At 38.7% G+C, this 21699-nt stretch overlaps 1 protein-coding gene and 1 long non-coding RNA gene across 2 annotated transcripts in view; both read left to right on the top strand.

The window, feature by feature from the left end:
• The window catches only part of LOC131101532 (thrombospondin type-1 domain-containing protein 7A-like), an 83404-nt gene extending 67247 nt beyond the window's left edge, over positions 1 to 16157 (top strand). Inside the window, exons 21-28 of the mRNA XM_058046785.1 lie at positions 4010 to 4155; positions 4292 to 4463; positions 4544 to 4717; positions 6536 to 6631; positions 7672 to 7754; positions 7831 to 8044; positions 9475 to 9562; positions 13059 to 16157. Coding sequence (XP_057902768.1) covers positions 4010 to 4155; positions 4292 to 4463; positions 4544 to 4717; positions 6536 to 6631; positions 7672 to 7754; positions 7831 to 8044; positions 9475 to 9562; positions 13059 to 13146 — 1061 coding nt within the window. The 3' untranslated portion in view covers positions 13147 to 16157. The remainder of the gene's footprint in view (positions 1 to 4009; positions 4156 to 4291; positions 4464 to 4543; positions 4718 to 6535; positions 6632 to 7671; positions 7755 to 7830; positions 8045 to 9474; positions 9563 to 13058) is intronic.
• A 1345-nt stretch (positions 16158 to 17502) lies between these two features.
• LOC131101535 (uncharacterized) lies at positions 17503 to 17782 on the top strand. The gene is made up of 2 exons (XR_009119224.1): positions 17503 to 17626; positions 17700 to 17782. It is a non-coding gene; the product is annotated as an uncharacterized LOC131101535 (long non-coding RNA).
• Positions 17783 to 21699: the final 3917 nt, after the last annotated feature.

Raw genomic sequence — 21699 nt, 5'->3', positions numbered from 1 at the left:
GTTACATGCTTCCATTCCGATGTGTTGCCAAAAGTAAAAAAAAAAACCCCAAAAAAACAGAAAAAGTTGCCAGGTGTTGACTAAAATGTGACTAAAAAAATCAATGTTAGTCAAAAAAATAAAAATAAAAAACTTAAAAAAAAAGAATGTTACATGCTTCCAGTCCTAAGTGTTGCCAAAAGTTTAAAAAAAAAAAAAACAGAAAAAGTTGCCAGGTGTTTTACTCGTTTTTGACCATTTAAGTTGCCAAGAGGGTCTGGAATTTTGCCCGGCTGGCAAGTAGAAAATGAATGAATGAATGAATATAATATACCTTCAAGGTATTCATTCAATTGGGCTTTCATAATGTTACCTCATTCACATATCCACATATTTTGTTATGGGAGTCAAAGAAGGGCAGACTCACATGCCTAGGCATGTCTGTCGACATGCGAGTTGAAAGCACCCCTTTCGTCACCTTTAAACTCGTATTACCTCGCATAGTAAACATAATAGAACATGAGAATTAGTATATTATTAAAGCCCTCTAGACATGAAATAGCACCCCTATAGTCACCTTTAAACTTGTATTACCTCACATAGTAGATATAAAAAGAAAACATGAGAAATAATATATTATTAGAGCTCTCTAGACATGAAATAGCACCCCTATAGTCACCTGTAAACTCGTGTCTGTCTAGTATTTGAATAAGGTGATAAGCATGTGGAGGACTTTTTTTGGAGACAAGGCGTGGGTCTTTAGCTGCCTGCCTCTCCCCCGAAGACAGCTGGGATAGGCTCCAGCATTCATGTCCTCAGAAACCACATATAATTGGTGGGTACACCAATGATTTTTTTCAGATAAAAATGAACAAAGCATTATTAGAGCCCTGTAGACATGACAAAACACGACTATAGTCACATTTATACTCTTTTTATGTACAACATATTGCGCAACTGCAGGGTCTTGAGACACATGCTAACTCGCAAACTAGAGAGCTAGCGACCTAAACGGTAGCCTTCAAGTTATTTCCTTTAAACTTAAATAGCCAAAAACTTACCACTTCCACACGGATAGGGAGGATAACTATTAACAGTTATTTAACCTTTAACATGAACATTAATTAAACGTAATTTTTTTTCTGGGTACATGATACCATACAGCATCCATATCAAACATTAAACTTTCATATCAAGGCGGGGGCCTCAAACTAGTGTCCTGCGGGCCACATTTGGCCCGCGGGCCGCGTGTTTGAGAACCCTGATGTAGACACATGATTATGAATATTTGACTTTTTTAAAATAATTTCTTGCCCATCGCTGTTCCTTTCATAGACGCCATAAGTAGAAGTGCTTCATGATGTGACGAATGGTTGCCTTTTCCAGTCCATAACCATAATAATATCTTCACATGTAATTTAATAGCATGGCTCATTGATCAATGATCCGGTAAAAGTGTGTACTTTGGCGCTCTGGGAATACTTTACACTCTTTAAATCCATGAGAAGATTCAATCCATTGAAGGCTTTAGCAATCGTTCTAAACTTATTAGTTATTATTATTATTATTTTTCTTGGTTTGGAATAGAAGAATAGATCACGTTTCTTTCCCTTTTTTTTTTTATTTCACTTGGTGTCGGCTGCTTGGACATGCTAGCCTGGAGGATCTACTATCTGCTACGGAGTCAGGAATAAGAATGATTTTGATATCCCAAATAAACATACCTGGAAACAGAAGGATTCTGGTGTCTATGAAGAAGCATGCTAACAGCTAAAAACCACCAAACTCTGTGTACATGTTTGTACACTCAGTATGTTCTGGACGCTTTCCTGGTTAGGGCAGACCTAGGACACGGTGGAGGGATCATGTCCCATAGCTGAATTCCAAAGACCGGGAAGGTGGCCGAAGACCGGGAAGTCTGGACTTCTCGATTGGGACTGCTGGCTTTGTGGCAGAAAATGGATGTGTGGCTTTTGAACGATGCAAGATATCGGATATTGGAAACTATAAGTTCTTGATGACGATAAGTCGTCAGGACCAAGTGCTCAAGAGGTCATCAGCACAGGAATCTCCACCAACAACCGACAAGGCAGTCCATCTCCTTTGTTAGGTCTGGGGAGAAGCCAAAACAGTGTCGGAGTCAAGCTGAAAGTCGACCGAGGGAGACAGTTCAAATTCCCGGAGAACATCCTAGTGACCTCTCTCAGGCCAGACCTGGTCCTGGTGTCAGAAACAACTAGGCAAGTGGTCCTGCTGGAGTTGACTGTTCCCTGGGAAGACCGAATGGAGGAGGCCTTTGAGAGGAAGAGGGCCAAGTATGAGGAACTGGCAGACGAATGTCGAAGCAGAGGACGGAGGACCCGATGACGACACAAGCCCGGGACTGATCAACCCGACTGGGACACATGGGCGAGGGTGTCTGTTGTTAGACCCGAAACACCCGGTGAACCCAGGATACAACACTGACGATGTGTCTTAAGTTACACCGAAAGTGTATGTCACCACGAATTATCCATCAAAGAATCGTTAATCCGGGTCCCTCCCATTTCCAAACCAGGTTCCGTACCATTGAAGCTAATTCCCGTAAAACAATTCCATCTTTTATATTCCTGGATTCTAACCTGTCAGGTTCAAACTCCTGTGACACTAAGTGACACTTAAAAAACGTAAAAACACTTAAATACAGAAATACAGAAGAGTCAGACAATAACATTCAAAGTTACTTGCAAAGTTACTTTTTATTCTCTTTTGGGGGTCCCAACGACATGCAACGTGCAACCCCAAAGGGGGGGGGGGGGGGGCGAGAAGGCAGTTGCACGAGCTGTATTTGTTTGTCTATGTGTGTGTGTATATGTGAGAGTAATTCATTCATTCATTCATTCATTTTCTACCGCTTTTCCTCACGAGGGTCGCGGGGGGTGCTGGAGCCTATCCCAGCTGTCTTTGGGCGTAAAGCGGGGTACACCCTGGACTGGTCGCCAGCCAATCACAGGGCACATATAGACAAACAACCATTCACACTCACATTCATACCTATGGACAATTTGGAGTGGCTAATTAACCTAGCATGTTTTTGGAATGTGGGAGGAAACCGGAGTACCCGGAGAAAACCCACGCATGCACGGGGAGAACATGCAAACTCCACACAGAGATGCCAGAGGGTGGGATTGAACCCTGGTCTCCTAGCTGTGAGGTCTGCGCGCTAACCCCTAGACCACCGTGCCGCCGTGAGAGTAATTACTTTTATTATTTTATGAGTTCTTATCTTGACACATTCTTGCAGGATTAACTTGAACATCTTTAGGGGTCGCTGTTGGTGCATCCAGGCACCTTCCAGGACCCTGGGGGGTCGCTGGGGGTGACATTCGAACACTTTGTATTGTCTAAGCCAGGGGTCAGCAACCCGCGGCTCCAGAGCCGCATGTGGCTCTCCAGCCTCTTTGTTGCGGCTCCCTTTGCAATGCTTGAATATTTTTTAGCACCCGTGTGGTGAAAATGCACGTCTTTGTTATGAGTTTACAAAAATCCAACTTTGTGTGAGACCATGAATGCATCCTGACTGAGTTCTGACTGGTGACTGAATGAGCAGACAGGATGCTATCCAGTTCTCTCTGACAGGTTAACATGAAGGGAAATGAGTAATACTTTGAGTTATTTGAGTTATTAATTATTATTAATGAGTTATTTGACGATTCTAAAAAATAAATTAGAGCTCATTTAAAAACAAAAGTTTATCTCCAGTACTAGCAAGAGTACTCCAACTCGTCTTTTTTTTCCCCTCCAATGTTGTTTTAAACATACAACGTTTTGCGGCTCCAGGCTATTTTTCTTTAGTGGGCAAGTGGGTGAAATGGCTCTTTTCATAGTAAAGGTTGCCGACCCCTGGTCTAAGCAAATTGCATATAAGGGTGATAACTAACGTTATATTTATTCTAGCTACATTTTATTCTAAGTAACCTCGACAGGCGTTAAGGTACCTGCTGTTTTTCGGACTTTCATTGGCGTTCCCATTCCTTTCTCCTGTTTTTAGGTAAGCTGTGGAGAAGGCGGACGGTGATCCAGGTGCCCCAAGGCGACGGGAGGCCGTGCCCGTCACAGATGGACCAGTGGAAGCCATGTCTGGTGAAGCCCTGCTATACGTGGAGATACAGTCCCTGGTCTGAATGCAAGTCCGAGGTCAGTCAGTACTCACACAAAGACGCGTTATTCGAGACGAGGAACCAAAAAGTCGTTTTTTCGGTATTGCAGTTTCGTTATGAAGGATTCAGTTCTACAAATAAAATAATATTAATAGTAACTTATTTTACCACAGGGGGCGAGGTGTGGTGACGGATTACGTTTTAGGAACGTGTCATGCTTCGTGACGGATGGATCGGATCTGCAGGGAAGTCTCGTAGACGATGAGCTGTGTGGAGACCTGGAACCTGTCGTGGATGGAGATCCACAGATCATACTGCAGGAGTCCTGTACTGTACCTTGTCCGGGTAAGTTCATATTCTGTGTGAAATATAAGCTAATATGCTATATAGCAACTAATATTAAAATTATTCGTTCAAATTTATAGGCGAATGCTACCTGACAGACTGGACCGGTTGGAGTCCGTGTCAGTTAAGCTGCATTGGTGGGGACGATCTGGGCTTTGGATCGGTTCAAGTCCGCTCTCGGGCCGTTGTGGCTCAAGACCCTGAGAATCTGCTTCAGTGTCCCGAGCAGGAGTTAGATGCCCGGCCGTGTACAGGTCAGACTTTTTAGATTCTCATTTCTATATTTATAAAAATACCTATTTAGGCTAATTTTAGGCTAATTTTTGCTATGTACTATTCAACATTGGTCACTAGGTGTCAGTAATATTACACTGATGTAGGAAGTACTCTATAGAAGGAATTGACTCAATGCTAACATGCGTGAGTCCATATAAGGGGTGTCCAAAATGTGCAGCCCAGGTACCCAGGTCCATTTTGTATTATCACAGGGCAAGAGGCGGGGTACACCCCGGACTGGTTGCCTGTAAAAAAACAAAACAAACCAAAAAAAAAAACTAAAAAAAAAAGCTACACCAACAATGGAAAAAAATACCATTGATTTGATGAGCATAAAGACAAAATATTTGGCGATAAATGTTACACTGGATGGCACTCGTGCCAGGTGTTGAGGACCCCAGAGCAGAGACCAAGGCAAATGTCGTAAAAAAAAAGTATTTAATAATAAACAAAAGGAGGAAAAAGGGGAACAATGGAAGTGGAGTTGGATATGAAGGCCGAATGGCTGATGGGCAACAAGTGTGCAAACCAGGGGAGCAAGGCAGGAGTCTGCATGGGCAGCAGACCAAAACAAGTGCAGATCAAAGTTATCATTCATTCATTCATTCATTTTCTACCGCTTTTCCTCACGAGGGTCGCGGGGGGTGCTGGAGCCTATCCCAGCTGTCGGGGGTACACCCCTGGACTGGTGGCCAGCCAATCACAGGGCACATATAGACAAACAACCATTCACACTCACATTCATACCTATGGACAATTTGGAGTGACTAATTAACCTAGCATGTTTTTGGAATGTGGGAGGAAACCGGAGTACCCGGAAAAGAAAACCCACGCATGCACGGGGAGAACATGCAAACTCCACACAGAGATGGCCCAGGGTGGAATTGAACCCTGGTCTCCTAGCTGTGCCGCCCCCTTGCGAAATTAGTATTTTAATTTTAGTATTTTAGTATCAGTATAAATTAGTATTAGTATTAGTATTATTTATACACCTTTTGAGTATTAAGTTGCAGTGTGCTGAATCGAGTGCTGTTAGCAAAGTGTTTGTTCTCAGTAAGACATTCACACTCACATTCATACCTATGGACAATTTGGAGTTGCTAATTAACCTAGCATGTTTTTGGAATGTGGGAGGAAACCGGAGTACCCGGAAAAGAACACCCACGCATGCACGGGGAGAACATGCAAACTCCACACAGAGATGGCCCAGGGTGGAATTGAACCCTGGTCTCCTAGCTGTGCTGCCCCCTTGCAAAATTAGTGTTTTAGTATCAGTATAAATTAGTATTAGTATTAGATTAGTATTAGTATTAGTATTAGTATTAGTATTAGTATTAGTATTAGTATTAGTATTAGTATTAGTATTAGTATTAGTATTAGGATTAGTATTAGTATTAGTATTATTTATACACCTTTTCAGTATTAAGTTGCAGTGTGATGAATCGAGTGCTGTTAAGTGTTTGTTCTCAGTAAGACATTCACACTCACATTCATACCTATGGACAATTTGGAGTGGCTAATTAACCTAGCATGTTTTTGGAATGTGGGAGGAAACCCGAGTACCCGGAAAAGAAAACCCACGCATGCACGGGGAGAACATGCAAACTCCACACAGAGATAACCGAGTTTGGAATTGAACCCTGGTCTCCTAGCCGTGAGGTCTGCGTGCTAACCACTCAACCGACGTGCAGCCCCAAAGTCATCATATCATAAGAAAAAACACACTAATTTTCAGTGATAAACGAGGGATTACCGTATACTGTAGTCACCTAAATATTGTTTTTTTTCCCCCACAGAGGGACAGTGTTTAGAATACCAGTGGCAAAGTGGACCATGGAGAGGCTCATCACGCCGAGTATGGTGCCAACGCTCAGACGGCTTGAACGTCACGGGTGAGTTGTTGATCTAATAGCGGACAATCGTAAAACGGCATTAAAAATCACAACAAACCTAAGTAATGATAATTAGTGGATTATGTAGGAGTCATTATTTTTATTATTATTATTTTTTTTTTATTTAGTCCAGGGGTCTCACACTCAATTTACTTGGGGGTCACTGGAGCTCGGGTCTGGGTGAGACTGGGCCGCATCAGGTTTTCCAAAAAAAAAAAAAAAAAAAAAAAAAAAATGCATTTATTAAAAAATTAAAAATTAAAAAAAACTTCATTTTGGTTCCAATTTTCTACAAGAAAACATTCCACTGTTCTCAAATTCTTACTTTTTATTTTTCTACACAAAATAAGATGAAAAATAAACAAATCAAGAATAAAGAAAATCAATCAGTAATAAATAAATAAATATAATAATAATAATAATAAAACGGCAAATAATAAAAACTTAAGAAACCACATATAGTTGGTGGGTAGACAAATTATTTTTTTCAGATTAAAATGAACAAAGCATTATTAGAGCCCTGTAGACATGACAAAACACGACTATCGTCACATTTATACTTTTTATTTATTTACAACATATTGCGCAACTGCAGCGTCTCGAGACACATGCTAACTCGCAAACTAGAGAGCTTGCGACCTAAACGGTAAGCCTTCAAGTTATTTCCTTTCAACTTAAATAGCCAAAAACTTACCACTTCCACACGGATAGGGAGGATAACTATTTACAGTTATTTAACCTTTAACATGAACATTAATCAAACTTAATAATTTTTTCTGGGTACATGATACCATACAGCATCCATATCAAACATTAAACTTTCATATCAAGGCAGGGGCCTCAAAGTAGTATCCTGCGAGCCACATTTGGCCCGCGGGCCGCATGTTTGAGACCCCTGATTTAGTCTATTCAGAGAAATAGAAAGAAATAACTCAACAAACTCCACATGGCACATTATCATTTCAGGTAAATTAATGTGTCCATCTTTTCTTGGTTTATTTTGGATGTTGCATCCTAACCTCTGACCTTTCCAATGACAGGCGGTTGCCCGACAACGACACAACCATTAGCCGATAGATCATGTGACCCGGCCTGCACCAAGCCCCGTTCCTTTTGTACAGAGGTGAGTGTGATGTTCCTTTCCAGGTGAATGAACGCGGCGGTCTACGGTTGTATATTGAACTTCCTGTTCGTGTCAGGCGGGCGTCTGCGGCTGCGAGGAGGGCTACACAGAAGTCATGACCTCTGACGGCGTGCTAGACCAGTGCACGGTCATCCCAGTGCTGGAGATCCCCACCACCGGAGACAACAAAGCAGATGTCAAGACCATCCGAGCCTTCAACCCCACCCAGCCGGCAGTCAGCCCGCCGGGTAGAGTGGGACGTACTTGGTTTCTGCAGCCCTTTGGGCCAGGTATGCACGCACGATGAGTATATACAGGGATGTCCAAAGTGCGGCCCCAGGACCATTTGTAGCGCATGGCAGGTTTTTTATTGGCCCATGGCACAAAAGTAAAAAAACTGTAAACATTTTTTTAAATCAGCACAAATTTCAAGAGTCAAAATAATAAGAAAAAAAATTGAATCTAACAAGATTATTTTTTTAAATTTATGAGAATAACATTGTAATATTAGGAGGAAAAATAACATCAATTAGTAGTTGAAATATTCAAGTTGTAGTACGAGAAACGATCCAAACTAATGTAGTAATTTTTTGAAATATTGTTCAGGAAACAGTTTTTATTATTATTATTATTATTATTTTTATTTTATTGCAATAACTATGGGACCTGGTGTTGCCGTCAGAGAATTGATGAAAAGTGGTCCACTAAACTAAATTTAATTTCCATTTAAGGACCGAAATAATACTAATTATTTTAAGTCAAAATAGCAACTAAATGCTGATTAATATTTTTCTTAAATATATCCATATTTGGTATTATTATTATTTACTTTTATTTACTTTTATTTACTTTTACTTACTTTTATTTACTTTTATTTACTTTTACTTTTATTATTATTGTTATTGTTATTATTATTATTTATTTATTTTTGCTTTTGCTTTTGCTTTTACGTTTACTTTTACTTTTACTTTTGTTATTATTGTTATTGTTATTATTATTTATTTATTTTTGCTTTTATTTTATTTTATTATTTTTATTTTTATTTTTATTTTTATTTTTATTTTTATTTTTATTTTTATTTTTATTTTTATTTTTATTTTTATTTTTATTTTTATTTTTATTTTTATTTTTATTTTTATTTTTATTTTTATTTTTATTTTGCTGAAAACACATTTTTCAAAGATTATTTCAGAATAAAGTTGAAATGTTTGGGAGAAAAAACAACAGCTAAAATGGGACAAAAAGCAAAGTTATACCTATTCCTATAATCGTTTTTTTTTTACCTATATGACATTTTTTCTTGAAATATAAATTCTTTACATATTTGCATGTGTACAAAATATAAAAGTTGCATCCTTTTATTTTTTACTGTGTGGAAAATGTTGCTGGAAAAGGTTTGGACACCAAGATTTTAGTGTTATTGCTCAAGAGCCAAAAAAACATAACTAACATGGATCTCTGCTGCCCTCTTGTGGTAAAAAATATGTTGACGCAAAAATACACTGTACTGCACCTATGAAAGTATTTTTTTTTTCTTTATCACTGAAGTTGCATTTTATAATACAGTTTTTCCCTTTGTCAATTTAACCAGAAAATGTAATTTAATAAAAATTCCTGAATTGTGTCTAAAAAAATTAATTTTTTGAAGTTTTTGAAACTTCCTCCACTTCCTCCAACTTCACAGTATTGAGTCTACATTTTCATGTTGTTTGTGTTGCAGATGGCAAGCTGAAGACGTGGGTTTACGGCGTAGCAGCAGGAGTCTTTGTCCTGCTGGTCTTCATCATCTCAATGACGTACTTAGCATGGTAACGTACATTCCTATGCCTGTGTGTTCGTGTTCTGTCCTCTTTCATTCCATTTCACATTTTGATGTGGACGTCACAATCTAGTCAACACGCCAAGCTACACAATAACACCTTGATTGGGTCATTTATTTATTGGCTTTATTTATTTTGGATTTGTGCGACTTATACTCCAGTGTGACTTATGTATGTTTTTTTTTTTACCTAATTATGCATTTTTGGCCTTGTGCGACTTATACTCTAGTGTGACTTATGTATGTTTTTTGAACCTAATTATGCATTTTTGGCCTTGTGCGACTTATACTTCAGTGTGACTTATGTATGTTTTTTGAACCTAATTATGCATTTTTGGCCTTGTGCGACTTATACTCCAGTGCGACTTATGTATGTTTTTTTCTTTTACCTACTTATGCATTTTTGGCCTTGTGCTACTTATACTCCAGTGTGACTTATGTATGTTTTTTTTTTTACCTAATTATGCATTTTTGGCCTTGTGCGACTTATACTCTAGTGTGACTTATGTATGTTTTTTGAACCTAATTATGCATTTTTGGCCTTGTGCGACTTATACTTCAGTGTGACTTATGTATGTTTTTTGAACCTAATTATGCATTTTTGGCCTTGTGCGACTTATACTCCAGTGCGACTTATGTATGTTTTTTTCTTTTACCTACTTATGCATTTTTGGCCTTGTGCTACTTATACTCCAGTGTGACTTATGTATGTTTTTTTTTTTACCTAATTATGCATTTTTGGCCTTGTGCGACTTATACTCTAGTGTGACTTATGTATGTTTTTTGAACCTAATTATGCATTTTTGGCCTTGTGCGACTTATACTTCAGTGTGACTTATGTATGTTTTTTGAACCTAATTATGCATTTTTGGCCTTGTGCGACTTATACTCCAGTGCGACTTATGTATGTTTTTTTCTTTTACCTACTTATGCATTTTTGGCCTTGTGCTACTTATACTCCAGTGTGACTTATGTATATTTTTTTCAACCTAATTATGCATTTTTGGCCTTGTGCTACTTATACTCCAGTGTGACTTATGTATGTTTTTTTCTACCTAATTATGCATTTTTGGCCTTGTGCGACTTACACTCCATTGTGACTTATGTATGTTTTTTTCTACCTAATTATGCATTTTTGGCCTTGTGCGACATATACTCCAGTGTGACTTATGTACGTATGTTTTTTTCTACTTATTTATGCATTTTTGGCCTTGTGCGACTTATACTCCAATATGACTTATGTATGATTTTTTTTCCACCTAATTATGCATTTTTGGCCTTGTGCGACTTATACTCCAGTGCGACTTATGTATGTTTTTTTTTACCTACTTATGCATTTTTGGCCTTATGCTACTTATACTCTAGTGCGACTTATGTATTTTTTTTAACATAATTATGCATTTTTGGCCTTGTGTGACTTATACTCCAGTGCGACTTATGTATGTTTATTTTACCTAATTATCCCTTTTTTGCCTTGTGCAATATATACTCCAGTGTGACTTATGTATGTTTTTTTTCTACCTAATTATGCATTTTTGGCCTTGTGCGACTTATATTCCAGTGTGACTTATGTATGTTTTTTGAACCTAGATATGCATTTTTGGCCTTGTGCGACTTATACTCCAGTGCGACTTATGTATGTTTTTTCTACCTAATTATGCATTTTTGGCCTTGTGCTACTTATGTATGTTTTTTTCTACCTAATTATGCATTTTTGATCTTGTGCAACTTATACTCCGGAGCGACTTATAGTCCAGAAAATCGTGATATATTGAAGTAGCGAAGTGGGGAAGGATTTCACCAACTATTTTCCGAAAAGGTGCCGCAAGTCATGCTGGCAACCGGCGTCCCAGCGTGCTTTGCAATTCATGTTGTGCGCAGATTTGGACTCCATGACGTCAATGTCCACATTTTTTGTTTGACTTTTGTTTGCTTTTTCCATCATCATTTCATTCTCTCATCTTTTGTGTTCTTTCTCCATCTTCACCCCCCCATCTTTCCTTCCCCCCCATTCTTCTCCTCCTTACATTCTCTGCTCAGTCATTGTGGTTGTTGTCTTTGCCCTGAGCCAAACTCCAAGTCCCATGAAGATGGGCTTTGCTGGATGGAGCCAAAGAGCTACACGGTGTCTTACATCTGCCCTGCCTGCCAGAAACTAGAAAAACAAGAGCTGCTGCAGCTCAGCCAAGTCCAGCAGCAGCAGCAGCAGCAGCAGCGGCCCCCTCCACCCCCACAGCAGCCCCCACCTACACCCTCACAGCAGCCCCCACCTCACTTTGAAACACTCATCACTTAAACCTTCTTCTCCGTCTTAATCTCATGTGCCCAAATGACCTGTCATGCCTGTTTAGTCTTTTCACTTCCATCTCATCCTGGAGGTAAGCGTTCATCATCGAGATGATTTCACTGATAACTGACAGCGCACAGACCTCACAGCTAGGAGACCAGGGTTCAATTCCACCCTCGGCCATCTCTGTGTGGAGTTTGCATGTTCTCCCCGTGCATGCGTGGGTTTTCTCCGGGTACTCCGGTTTCCTCCCACATTCCAAAAACATGCTAGGTTAATTGGCCACACTTTGCTAACAGCACTTGATTCATCACACTGCAACTTAATACTCAAAAGGTGTATAAACAAATACACAAATACACAAACATGCGGCAAACATGCCGAATGGTTAGCATGTAGGTCACACAGTTAGGACTCCAGCACCCCTCTCCCCCACGACCCTGCACAAACATTATGCCATGGGGGGTGTGATCCCTAAACTCATCACACAGCAACTTATCACTCCCAAGTTATAACTAAAAAATATACAAACATATACCAATATATCGGCTGCACGGCAGTCGAGTGGTTAATGCGCAGATCTCACAGCTAGGAGACCAGGGTTCAATTCCACCCTCGGCCATCTCTGTGTGGAGTTTGCATGTTCTCCCCGTGCATGCGTGGGTTTTTTCCGGGTACTCCGGTTTCCTCCCACATTCCAAAAACATGCTAGGTTAATTAGCCACTCCAAATTGTCCATAGGTATGAATGTGAGTGTGAATGTCTTACTGAGAACAAACACTTTGCTAACAGCACTCGATTCATCACACTGCAACTTAATACTCAAAAGGTGTATAAACAAATACACAAACATGCCCCAAACATGCCGAATGGTTAGCATTTAGGCCACACAGTTAGGAGATCGGGAAGACGTGGGTTCGATTCTCATTGTGGAGTTAGCATGTTCTCCCCAAAAACATGCTAGGTTAATTAGCCACTCCAAATTGTCCATAGGTATGAATGTGAGTGTGAATGGTTGTTTGTCTATATGTGCCCTGTGATTGGCTGGCCACCAGTCCAGGGTGTACCCCGCCTCTCGCCTGAAGACAGCTGGGATAGGCTCCAGCACCCCCACGCGGTAGAAAATGAATAAATGAATGAACTAATAAACTTAGAATCGTTGATTTAAATCATATTCGTCTTTGTCTTTGTCGTGCAGCAAAAAGCCAAAGAAGCCCCAACGGCGACAGATGAACAACAGGCTCAAGCCCCTGACGTTGGCCTACGACGGCGACGCCGACATGTAGAGACGTGTTGACAACCATGCGGATCTGCACACAACCTCGGTCACAACATCAACAATCACAATACATTCTCATTGCAGCCTTTTTCTTTTACACTGGAGCCTCGGTTTTCGATATTTGTTGTTATTATTTGTTCAGACAAAAAAAATAATAATAATTATAACAAAAGAAGAGGGCTCGCTGGCTTTAGTCTTCTACATTTAAATCGAGTTCTAAACCATAAATGATGTAAGGTGCTTTTGGCAGCTTACATCCCACATTGAAAGAGGGGTCACAAAACCCCCAAAACAAAAAAAAACATAATTTACTGAACTGTTATAATAAAATCCTATTATAACACAGGATATCTTCATACTGATTAATGAATGAAGTACTTTCTCACATTATTTATCAACATTGGCTAATGGCTAATTTTGAAGCTATCAGTTATTTACGAGGAAGAAATTATTCGAGTTGTTTTGATACGAGACTACTTTGTCGGAAATAAATAAATCAATAAATCCTACGAAAACCAAGGTTCCACTGCATTTTTATATCTGTAATATTTTGTTTCACGAGAGCCTTCATAACTTTTATATGCCTTTAATTCAATTATATGCCGTTTTACTCCGAGCTACCCGCTAACACACATTGGTTGGGTCATTTATTTATTGGCTTTATTTATTTTGTATTTTATTTATGATAAATTACTATTTTTTTGCCTTTTTTTTGTTTTGTTCCTTGCATCATTTTGCACTATATTAGTGCAGCGTGTTGTACTCATGTCTGGCTTCCTGAGTCTCAAACAAAGATGGCGGCCAATGGAGTTGACTTGCTTGCAGACTGATCTCCCACTCCCATTGCGTCTTATACAATATGTGATATGACGGTATTTGTGTAAATATGTTTTTTTTTTTTCTCTCTCTCTGTCAACTTGTACAGACGCTCTTCTCAAGCTGTTGAAGATTTGTACTTTTGTAGAAGAATGTGATGGAAGCCGTTGGGGGGGCGCGTCGGGATGGGCGGTTGACAAGGGCGACTCAAAAATGAATGAGGGCGTGTTATTATCTTCGATTTCCGTCTTATTTCCTCTGGAGGTAGGATATTTTTTTATTATGCTTCATAAGTTTTTTTTTTTTGGCCCATATACTCTTTACCACAATGCATTGCCTTTAATTGAACTAGATTCATTCATTCATACGTCATATTGTATGGATGCAGGGTTTATACGTTACATAAACCTTGCTTATGGTTTTTAAATGGTGCCAGACCCGACTGTGATAAGTGAATTTGGATAATTAGAACATTGAAAACTGTTTCAAAAATGTTTTTTTTATTATCATCATTAGAGACCCGGGTTCGATTCCACCCTCGACTTAATTATTTATTGTATGGATGCAGGGTTTATACGTTACATAAACCTTGTTTATGGTTTTTAAATGGTTCCAGAAAATATTTTTTTTATTATCATCATTAGAGTCCGCAAGTGGTTAGCACGCAGGCCTCACAGCTAGGAGACCCGAGTTCGATTCCACTCTCGGCTTAATTATTTATTGTATGTATGCAGGGTTTATACGTTACATAAACCTTGCTTATGGTTTTTAAATGGTGCCAGACCCGACTCTGATAAGTGAATTTGGATAATTAGAACATTGAAAACTGTTTCAAATTTTTTTTTATTATCATCATTAGAGACCCGAGTTCGATTCCACCCTTGACTTAATTATTTATTGTATGGATGCAGGGTTTATACGTTACATAAACCTTGCTTATGGTTTTTAAATGGTGCCAGACCCGACTGTGATAAGTGAATTTGGATAATTAGAACATTGAAAACTGTTTCAAAATTTTTTTTATTATCATCATTAGAGACCCGAGTTCGATTCCACCCTTGACTTAATTATTTATTGTATGTATGCAGGGTTTATACGTTACATAAACCTTGCTTATGGTTTTTAAATGGTGCCAGATCCGACTCTGATAAGTGAATTTGGATAATTAGAACATTGAAAACTGTTTCAAAATTTTTTTTATTATCATCATTAGAGACCCGAGTTCGATTCCACCCTTGACTTAATTATTTATTGTATGGATGCAGGGTTTATACATTACATAAACCTTGCTTATGGTTTTTAAATGGTGCCAGACCCGACTCTGATAAGTGAATTTGGATAATTAGAACATTGAAAACTGTTTCAAATTTTTTTTTATTATCATCATTAGAGACCCGAGTTCGATTCCACCCTTGACTTAATTATTTATTGTATGGATGCAGGGTTTATACGTTACATAAACCTTGCTTATGGTTTTTAAATGGTGCCAGACCCGACTGTGATAAGTGAATTTGGATAATTAGAACATTGAAAACTGTTTCAAAATTTTTTTTTTATTATCATCATTAGAGACCCGAGTTCGATTCCACCCTCGACTTAATTATTTATTGTATGTATGCAGGGTTTATACATTACATAAACCTTGCTTATGGTTTTTAAATGGTGCCAGACCCGACTGTGATAAGTGAATTTGGATAATTAGAACATTGAAAACTGTTTCAAATTTTTTTTTTATTGTCATCATTAGCGACCCGAGTTCGATTCCACCCTCGACTTAATTATTTATTGTATGTATGCAGGGTTTATACGTTACGTAAACCTTGCTTATGGTTTTTAAATGGTGCCAGATCCGACTCTGATAAGTGAATTTGGATAATTAGAACATTGAAAACTGTTTCAAAAATTTTTTTTATTATCATCATTAGAGACCCGAGTTCGATTCCACCCTCGGCTTAATTATTTATTGTATGGATGCAGGGTTTATACATTACATAAACCTTGCTTATGGTTTTTAAATGTTGCCAGACCCGACTGTGGTAAGTGAATTTGGATAATTAGAACATTGAAAACTTTTTCAAAAATATTTTTTTTATTATCATCATTAGAGACCCGAGTTCGATTCCGCCCTCGACTTAATTATTTATTGTATGGATTCAGGGTTTATACGTTACATAAACCTTGTTTATGGTTTTTAAATGGTTCCAGAAAATATATTTTTTTATTATCATCATTAGAGTCCTCAAGTGGTTAGCACACAGACCTCACAGCGAGAAGACCCGAGTTCGATTCCACCCTCGACTTAATTATTTATTGTATGGATGCAGGGTTTATACATTACATAAACCTTGTTTATGGTTTTTAAATGGTTCCTGAAAATATATTTTTTTATTATCATCATTAGAGTCCTCAAGTGGTTAGCACACAGGCCTCACAGCTAGGAGACCCGAGTTCAATTCCAGCCTCGGCCGTCTCTGCGTGGAGTTTGCATGTTCTCCCCGTGCATGCGTGGGTTTTCTCCCACATTCCAAAAACATGCTAGCTTAATTGGCTACATGCAAACTCCACACAGAGATGGCCGAGGGTGGAATCGAACTCGGGTCTCCTAGCTGTGAGGCCTGCGTGCTAACCACTTGAGGACTCTAATGATGATAATAAAAAAAATATTTTCTGGAACCATTTAAAAACCATAAACAAGGTTTATGTAACGTATAAACCCTGCATCCATACAATAAATAATTAATTTGAGGGTGGAATCGAACTCCGGTCTCCTAGCTGTGAGGTCTGTGTGCTTAACCACTTGAGGACTCTTATGATGATAAGACAAAAAAATTTTGAAACAGTTTTCAATGCTCTAACTATCCTACTTTGTGAAAATTCACTTATCACAGTCTGGTCTGGAACCAATTAAAAACCATAAACAAGGTTTATGTCACGTATAAACCCTGCATCCATACAATAAATAATTAAGTCGAGGGTGGAATCGAACTCGGGTCCAAAATGGAGTTGAAAATAACATAATTTTGCAGTAGTTACTAAAGAGAAATTACCGCATATGAAAATATAAGCTCGAAAGTACACCATGTATTTATCATCAGTACCAAAACATCATATCAATGCCTGATTTTTCTGTTCATGCAATGTTTTATTTATATTTCCTTCAATATGACTTGTAAATAGAGGGAAAATACTTTTTAAATGTATTATTAATGTACCATATTCTTTTTCTCTTTTTTTTTACTGAAAAAAAACAACAAAAAAGGACCCCAAAAAAATGGAGTGAAAGTGGATATTCTAAATGTGATGAGCTCTGAACTCTTTTCCTACTCTTTGTTTATATGTATTTGACCAATTGCTGATAATAAACAAGAGAAATATTATGCGGTGTGGTTGTATTTATTTATTACAAATATATAGAAAACACTTTAATCGTGCTAAATGTTTGTTTTTTTTACTGTAATGACCGTTCGGGGTATTATTTTGTTGCAGGCATATGTTTGGTCACCTACGTGGGGCGGGTCCAGCGTGACCTTTGAACCAGGAAGTGCGGGAATCTTGTATGTGTGTGTGTGCGCTGTGCTCTCGTTGCCGAAGTAGTCTTAAAATAAAGTTGACGGGAAGCAGCAGGCAACCGTGTTTCTTTCTCTGCGGAAGTCTAGCCGCATCTTACTAAGGTTTGGGGTTGAAAATACTAACATTTAACAATGTGTTATGTGTTTATGTATTGTATTTGCGCATGTGTTACAGTGGAGAGATAAGTTCCGGGGTTGGGAAGGAAAAGGAGTGACGGACAGGAAGTGACAGTAGGAAGTATTGTTCTTTTAGACCTTGAGTGTTACAGTACATTTGTACATTGCAATGTTACATGTCAACGCTAGATGTCAGCAAAAGACCGTTTCAATTTCACAACACAATTCATGTTATATTTTTTAAAGCATGTGAAATATGGTTATATGTACACAAAGTAGAAGAGTGAAGTTTATTTGTTTCAATCAGCAACAATGAAGCCTGAAAGTACTTTTCTTCCATTTGTGAAATTGTTGCCGTGTGCTTGTTGAAGTAATTGTCTTTATCATCAGTGCCGCTGATTGGGATCGGACAGAAACATGTTTTTGGTCCTCTCATTTAATCAGCACTTCACCTAATCACATCTCAGGCTGGCAATGAACCGCCTGCTGCCGAGAGACAGGAAGTCCTTTCATCAAGGAAAAACCTCGTCTTTTCACCTCATTGGCTTTACTGCACCCCCATCACCTACAAAAAAAGAAATACCTCAAAAGATATCAAATAAGATATCTATTACTATCACTGCAGAGAAAATCTTTATATTTGTCGCACTTGTCTCTGTCCTAGTAGGACTAGTAGGACTGGACTTTAGTATAGGGGGTTGTAATATCAGTAGTACAGGACCGTCGCATATGACAAAAATAAATAAAATTAAAATTAATTAGGATTAAAAAAAACTTAAATTATATTATGGAAAGCAGGAAGTGAACAAATGTAACAGTTACTGATTTTAGAAGTAATACGCTTTGCTTCTTCCTACTCCTTTTGGACATGTGGAACTGGGAACTGATTATGGGATGCATTCAATTGTAATCTGATGCATGTTCAAATGAAATTAAACCATTACCAATTAACCTAGCATGTTTTTGGAATGTGGGAGGAAACTGGAGTACAAATAAAATAATAAAAATAAATAAAAATAGTCATAAAAAGAAAATAAAAAAATTAAAAACAAAAACCAAAAATAACAAAAAACAAAAAAACAACTTAAACCATATCAGGAAAGCAGGAAGTGAACAAATGTAACAGTTACTGATTGTAAAAGTACCAGATAGAGTGGTAGGATTTAATAAGCTTTGCTTCTTCCTACTCCTTTTGGGAGGAAACCGGAGTGCAAATAAAAATAAATAAAAATAGTCGTAAAATTAAAATTTAAAAATTTATAAATTAAAAAATTTAATAAAAATCAAAAACAAAAAAACAACTTAAACTATATTATGAAAGCAGGAAGTGAAAAAATGTAACAGTTACTGATTGTAAAAGTACCAGATGGAGGGGTAGGATTTAATAAGCTTTGCTTCTTCCTACTCCTTTTGGACATGTGGAACTGGGAACCGATTATGGGATACACTCAATTGTAATCGGATGCATGTTCAAATGAAATTAAACCATTACCATTACCAATTAACATAGCATGTTTTTGGAATGTGGGAGGAAACCGGAGTACAAATAAAAATAAATAAAAAAATAGTCGTAAAAAGAAAATTTAAAAATTTAAAAATTTAAAAATTTAAAAATTTAAAAATTTAAAAATTTAAAAATTTAAAATCAAAAAATTAAAAAAAACAAACAAAAAAAACAACTTAAACTATATTATGAAAGCAGGAAGTGAACAAATGTAACAGTTACTGATTGTAAAAGTACCAGATGGAGGGGTAGGATTTAATAAGCTTTGCTTCTTCCTACTCCTTTTGGACATGTGGAACTGGGAACTGATTATGGGATGCATTCAATTGTAATCTGATGCATGTTCAAATGAAATAAAAACATTACCATTACCAAATTCCTGTTCTACACAGCTTTTCCGAAAGTTGATGACTTGTGTGAACTCTGGTTTAGGTGCTTTATGAAGATTCGAAGCAAAAAATAAACTAATTCATCCGCGCTCACATCCAAACGGAAACTTTCTGACGCCGGCAGTCATGCTAATTGTGACGCCTTTTGATAGCCGGCAGCTGCATCCTTTGGCCGGCGCTCCGCTATTTGCTATCATTTGTCTCTGTCAGCCTCCCACCTTCCTCATCCTCCTGGAAAAGTGCTGGCAGCCTTCAGCGTGCCAACAGGCTGGCCGGGCTGCCTTTTGTCGCCACGCTTGAATCGCAGCCCCTCAAGCCCCCTTCCTGGTCAAGCCCGGTTTGCCTGCCGCTGCGCTTCTGTGTGGCGATGTGGAGTGACACTTCACAACGGCAGCTGCTCGGGCTGAGCGACGCCACCCCGCTTTAGGGGCTTTACCCGCCACAGCTGCCCTCACAATCGGACATGGAGCCCAGCCAGCTAGCTAGGGCCGACATTTCCATGCCGCCGGACACCATCTTTACTCTACTCCGCAATCATCCTCTTTATCTTTTTATCTTGTCTCCACGCTCCGCCCTTTGGAGACCAATAGCGATCCATTAGCAAGACGTTCCGCTGTCATTATCCAGCCCGGTAATGAACGGCTAACACAAAGGTACGCAATACAATCAGCACACGGACCGACTGATTACACTCTTTTTGACGAGAGGAAGAGGAGCAGCTGCGTGATTGAGACGTACGACATGTCCTTCCTTTATTGCTTTCCACGGCTCCCGGGAGTGTGTGTATGTGTGTGTATGTGTGTGTGTGTGTGTGTGTGTGTGTCCTATTCTTTGAAGTCGGCGGCTCAATTCCCAGCATCTGTGCTTCACTGATCCTCAATTGTGGCCTTTAAATGCGACACGACTCAAAAAAGAGCAAACACTCAACTGTTTATGATCCATGTGAGCTCAAACTGAAGGCCAAACTGACCTCGGATCAGCCTCTTGAAACTAAGGAAAAATAGGCTATTCAGTTGTTTGGTGAACAGGTTGCACGGTGGTCAAGTGGTTAGCGCGCAGACCTCACAGCTAGGAAACCGGGGTTCAATTCCGCCGTCGGGCATCTCTGTGTAACATTATTATTTAGTGTGATCACTAAACTCATCACACAGCAACTTAACACTCCCAAGTTATAACTAAAGAAAATATACAAACATATACCAATATATCGGCTGCACGGCGGTCGAGTGGTTAGCGCGCAGACCTCACTGCTAGGAAACCGGGGTTCAATTCCATCGTCGGGCATCTCTGTGTAACATTAGTATTTGGTATGATCACTAAACTCATCACACAGCAACTTAACACTCCCAAGTTATAACTAAAAAAATATACAAACATATACCAATATATCGGCTGCAGGGCGGTCGAGTGGTTAGCGCGCAGACCTCACAGGTGGGGACCGGGGTTCAATTCCACCGTCGGCCATCTCTGTGTAACATTATTATTTAGTGTGATCACTAAACTCATCACACAGCAACTTAACACTCCCAAGTTATAACTAAAAAAATATACAAACATATACCAATATATCGGCTGCACGGCGGTCGAGTGGTTAGCGCTGTGGGTTCGAATGTGGGTTCCTCCCACATTCCAAAAAACATGCTAGGTTAATTAGCGACTCCAAATTGTCCATAGGTATGAATGTGAGTGTGAATGGTTGTTTGTCTATATGTGCCCTGTGATTGGCTGGCCACCAGTCCAGGGTGTACCCCGCCTCTCGCCAGTTCGAAGACAGCTGGGATAGACTCCACAAACATTATGCCATGGGGGGTGTGATCACTAAACTCATCACACAGCAACTTAACACTCCCAAGTTATAACTAAAAAAATATACAAACATATACCAATATATCGGCTGCACGGTGGTGATGAACCACATTTTCAGAATTGAACAAGAAAACTAGCAAAAAGCAAACAACAACATAAAAAATTTGAAAAATTGTAAATAATTTTTACCTTAATAAAATTACTTTTTAAAGATTTACTAGTAATTAAGAATAAAGGAAAAAAATACTAAAAGGGACCTATTATGCTCACTTTTGTATGGAGTTGTCGACACAATAACCAGCACAGAAAGCTTTCTAGTTCTTCCAGAATCTGCACCTATTCGGCTGTATTTTTTTTTT

The sequence above is a fragment of the Doryrhamphus excisus genome, chromosome 14 (genome assembly GCF_030265055.1).
Source record: "Doryrhamphus excisus isolate RoL2022-K1 chromosome 14, RoL_Dexc_1.0, whole genome shotgun sequence".
Taxonomy (NCBI): domain Eukaryota; kingdom Metazoa; phylum Chordata; class Actinopteri; order Syngnathiformes; family Syngnathidae; genus Doryrhamphus; species Doryrhamphus excisus.
This window is presented reverse-complemented; position numbering and strand designations above follow the sequence as displayed.